The 4,669-nt window shown below is 49.0% G+C and overlaps 1 protein-coding gene across 1 annotated transcript; it reads right to left on the bottom strand.

Moving 5' to 3' along the window:
• Window positions 1-3,210: 3,210 nt before the first annotated feature.
• Window positions 3,211-4,225, bottom strand: LOC120040559 (homeobox protein aristaless-like 4; the record flags this gene model as incomplete). Its single annotated transcript, XM_038985655.1, has 2 exons — window positions 3,211-3,558; window positions 4,097-4,225. Coding segments are annotated over 2 exons (477 nt in total), but the record flags the coding sequence as incomplete, so codon positions are not given.
• Between the last annotated feature and the right edge of the window lie 444 nt (window positions 4,226-4,669).

Here is a 4,669-nt window from a genome sequence, read left to right as displayed (position 1 = left end):
TGGAGGAACAGTAAGTACTACTGAGAAACAGACACTTCTACAGGGCAGGAGAAGACATGAGCTTCACGTCAGTTAGCATCATCATTTGTTTTGTTGTTAAGCCTGATCAGGTTTGATAGTCTGTACATTACATTTAATGCAGTAAAAATACCGGAATTAAATGCAATTGTCCAAATTTCATATTCTGAATCCTCAACCAGAATTTTAAGGAGAGGGAGGGAGGGAGAGGCGCCATCCAGACATCCAGGAGATATTTAAATCTAGTGACAGGCCCAATCACTGTCTAGTGACAGGCCCAATCACTGTCTAGTGACAGGCCCAATCACTGTCTAGTGACAGGCCCAATCACTGTCTAGTGACAGGCCCAATCACTGTCTAGTGACAGGCCCAATCACTGTCTAGTGACAGGCCCAATCACTGTCTAGTGACAGGCCAATCACTGTCTAGTGACAGGCCCAATCACTGCCTAGTGACAGGCCCAATCACTGTCTAGTGACAGGCCCAATCACTGTCTAGTGACAGGCCCAATCACTGTCTAGTGACAGGCCCAATCACTGTCTAGTGACAGGCCCAATCACTGTCTAGTGACAGGCCCAATCACTGTCTAGTGACAGGACCAATCACTGTCTAGTGACAGGCCCAATCACTGTCTAGTGACAGGCCCAATCACTGTCTAGTGACAGGCCCAATCACTGTCTAGTGACAGGACCAATCACTGTCTAGTGACAGGACCAATCACTGTCTAGTGACAGGCCCAATCACTGTCTAGTGACAGGACCAATCACTGTCTAGTGACAGGACCAATCACTGTCTAGTGACAGGCCCAATCACTGTCTAGTGACAGGACCAATCACTGTCTAGTGACAGGCCCAATCACTGTCTAGTGACAGGCCCAATCACTATCTAGTGACAGGCCCAATCACTGTCTAGTGACAGGCCCAATCACTGTCTAGTGACAGGCCCAATCACTGTCTAGTGACAGGCCCAATCACTGTCTAGTGACAGGCCCAATCACTGTCTAGTGACAGGCCCAATCACTGTCTAGTGACAGGCCCAATCACTGTCTAGTGACAGGCCCAATCACTGTCTAGTGACAGGCCCAATCACTATCTAGTGACAGGCCCAATCACTGTCTAGTGACAGGCCCAATCACTATCTAGTGACAGGCCCAATCACTGTCTAGTGACAGGCCCAATCACTGTCTAGTGACAGGCCCAATCACTGTCTAGTGACAGGCCCAATCACTGTCTAGTGACAGGCCCAATCACTATCTAGTGACAGGCCCAATCACTGTCTAGTGACAGGCCCAATCACTGTCTAGTGACAGGCCCAATCACTGTCCAGTGACAGGCCCAATCACTATCCAATATTTGTGTGTTATTCCTGCCTGTCGCTAGGGGAGAATGTGTTTCCTGTAACCTGATAGGTCGGCGCTGGGAGGGAGACGGCCCTAGGGGAAGAAATTACACATTCACTTGATATGATTGCCAAGTGTACACTTTCTGCCCTCCGCCCTCCACTCCCCCTGACCAAATTGGCATGGACCCGTGTCGCTTGTGTCGTCCATAGTTATAGGAACCTAGAAACGGGGACACAGCTGCCAGCACATCCCATGCAGTCAAAACAAATCACAGATGTTTTTCAGATGTTCACTTATTACCATATTATTAATACCTCTTAGACAATTGGTCATTGTGTTGCTGTGAGAAGAAAGAGAAAAGTTATGAATGAGGCTGATTCATGAAGACTTTGCTCTGGTTCGTCAATGCTCTTCATCAAGGAGTTTGCTCATTAGAGTTGTAATGTTTCTTTTGTAATGTGCTGTTGTGTCCTCAGAGGAACCAGGCCGGCTTGAAGTGGATTTGTTTCAGGTGGTGGGGTTTCAACAGAACAAGAGAAAAAGGGTGGTGAGCATAGGGAATAAAGAGGAACAGGGTGGTGAGCATAGAGAATAAAGAGGAACAGGGTGGTGAGCATAGGGAATAAAGAGGAACAGGGTGGTGAGCATGGGGAATAAAGAGGAACAGGGTGGTGAGCATGGGGAATAAAGAGGAACAGGGTGGTTGGCATAGAGAATAAAGAGGAACAGGGTGGTGAGCATAGGGAATAAAGAGGAACAGGGTGGTGAGCATGGGGAATAAAGAGGAACAGGGTGGTGAGCATGGAGAATAAAGGGGAACAGGGTGGTGAGCATAGATAATAAAGAGGAACAGGGTGGTGAGCATAGAGAACAAAGAGGAACAGGGTGGTGAGCATAGAGAATAAAGAGGAACAGGGTGGTGAGCATGGGGAATAGAGAGGAACAGGGTGGTGAGCATAGATAATAAAGAGGAACAGGGTGGTGAGCATAGAGAATAAAGAGGAACAGGGTGGTGAGCATAGAGAATAAAGAGGAACAGGGTGGTGAGCATGGAGAATAAAGAGGAACAGGGTGGTGAGCATGGGGAATAAAGAGGAACAGGGTGGTGAGCATAGGGAATAAAGAGGAACAGGGTGGTGAGCATAGAGAATAAAGAGGAACAGGGTGGTGAGCATAGAGAATAAAGAGGAACAGGGTGGTGAGCATAGGGAATAAAGAGGAACAGGGTGGTGAGCATGGGGAATAAAGAGGAACAGGGTGGTGAGCATAGGGAATAAAGAGGAACAGGGTGGTGAGCATAGGGAATAAAGAGGCACAGGGTGGTGAGCATGGGGAATAAAGAGGAACAGGGTGGTGAGCATGGGGAATAAAGAGGAACAGGGTGGTGAGCATAGAGAATAAAGAGGAACAGGGTGGTGAGCATAGAGAATAAAGAGGAACAGGGTGGTGAGCATGGGGAATAAAGAGAGAAAATGGCGCGTTCCCCCGTCAGAGATCTGAGAGAACAAGTAGCACCACTCCCTCTGTCTCGGGTCTTTCTTTCTCAGCGTCTCCTGCTGATTGTCACGGTGACGTCATAGCTGTTATCATTATAAATCTGCTGAATTTCGCTGTCATCGTTTCCTGTGATGGTCTCTCCTATCGTCTCGGGGTTGTAGTTCATTCTGTCATTTTCACCTGCTTTGGTATTATTAGTGCTATCAGGTGGCGTAGTCGTAGTCCCATCCTGGTCTTCCTCCTCCTCCTCCCCAGTACTGGGCATGGCCTTGTCCAGGTTCAGGAGAGTATGGAGGCAGGGTTAGGGCGTGTCTGACCAGGGTGGGGCCAGACCCAGGAACAATCCCATAGCATCATGTGTTCCAGGAGATGGCAGCGCTGTGCTCCTTAGCTTTCATACGCAGCGCCGCGATACTAGAAGACTTTCTGTCTGGGTCGACACCGGTCAGGTCGTAACCATTGAGACCTCCACCCCCTCCGCCCATTCCCCCAGCCCCAAAGAGACTTCCCATGTGTGTCTGTCCCATGTGACCCTCATGACCCACTACGCCCGGGCTGGGCACGCCTAGGTAGTCGGAGACCCCTCCGTGTGGGTGGGGGTGGGGAGGCATGCAGGAGGTGACTGACCCGTCACAGGGCACCACGCAGCCAGGTACAGGAGAGACACCGCTGCCCCCACCTAGCCACGATGGGTTCTGGATCTACATGGAGGAACAGACAAGAGCAGGAGGTTTAGGAGAAATCAAATATTGTAACCCAGAAACAAAATACTGACTAACTTGATTTTCTTCTGGAGGTAAGACAGACACCACCATGACACCATTATGAACCAGATGAGACAGAGCACCATGACACCATTATGAACCAGATAAGACAGAGCACCATGACACCATTATGAAAAACAGTGGCTAACCAGCAGAAAGAGCAGATTCAGTCACTCCCCTTTACAGAACAACCCTAATGCTCCAGTTAAAATCTCCGCTTTTACGTCACAAGAGATTACTCCAGAGGAGGCTGGATGGGAAGAGTTATAGGAGGATGGGCTTATAGTAATGGCTGGAATGGAATTCATGGAACGGAGTCAAACACGTGGTTTCCGTACGTTTGATACCGTTCCATTTATACCCTGAGCACGTCCTCCTATAGCTCATCACACCAGCCTCCTCTGGATTACTCTTATTTCTCACTTCCGTGCTTGTTCATACTGTAGTTATGAGCGCTATCCCATCCCTTCTGTACCTGGGTGTAGTTCTCTGGCCTGGTGAGGAGGGGTAGCTCGTAGGCAGTAGAGAAGTGAGTCCTGACCTGCTGCATCTGACCAAACCTCTCCCTCTTCCTCCACTTAGCACGCCGGTTCTGGAACCACACCTGCAGAGAGGAAGAGGACACATCAGAAACAAACAATTCATCTGGTTCATAATGGTGTCATGGGCTCTGTCTCATCTGGTTCATAATGGTGTCATGGGCTCTGTCTCATCTGGTTCATAATGGTGTCATGGGCTCTGTCTCATCTGGTTCATAATGGTGTCATGGGCTCTGTCTCATCTGGTTCATAATGGTGTCATGGGCTCTGTCTCATCTGGTTCATAATGGTGTCATGGGCTCAGTCTCATCTGGTTCATAATGGTGTCATGGGCTCAGTCTCATCTGATTCATAATGGTGTCATGGGCTCTGTCTTATCTGGTTCATAATGGTGTCATGGACTCTGTCTCATCTGGTTCATAATGGTGTCATGGGCTCTGTCTCATCTGGTTCATAATGGTGTCATGGGCTCTGTCTCATCTGGTTCATAATGGTGTCATGGGCTCAGT

This window comes from Salvelinus namaycush, unplaced genomic scaffold, assembly GCF_016432855.1.
Source record: "Salvelinus namaycush isolate Seneca unplaced genomic scaffold, SaNama_1.0 Scaffold3614, whole genome shotgun sequence".
Classification (NCBI taxonomy): Eukaryota; Metazoa; Chordata; class Actinopteri; order Salmoniformes; family Salmonidae; genus Salvelinus; species Salvelinus namaycush.
The sequence above is the reverse complement of the archived record's forward strand: the minus strand, read 5'-3'. Positions and strand labels throughout refer to the sequence as shown.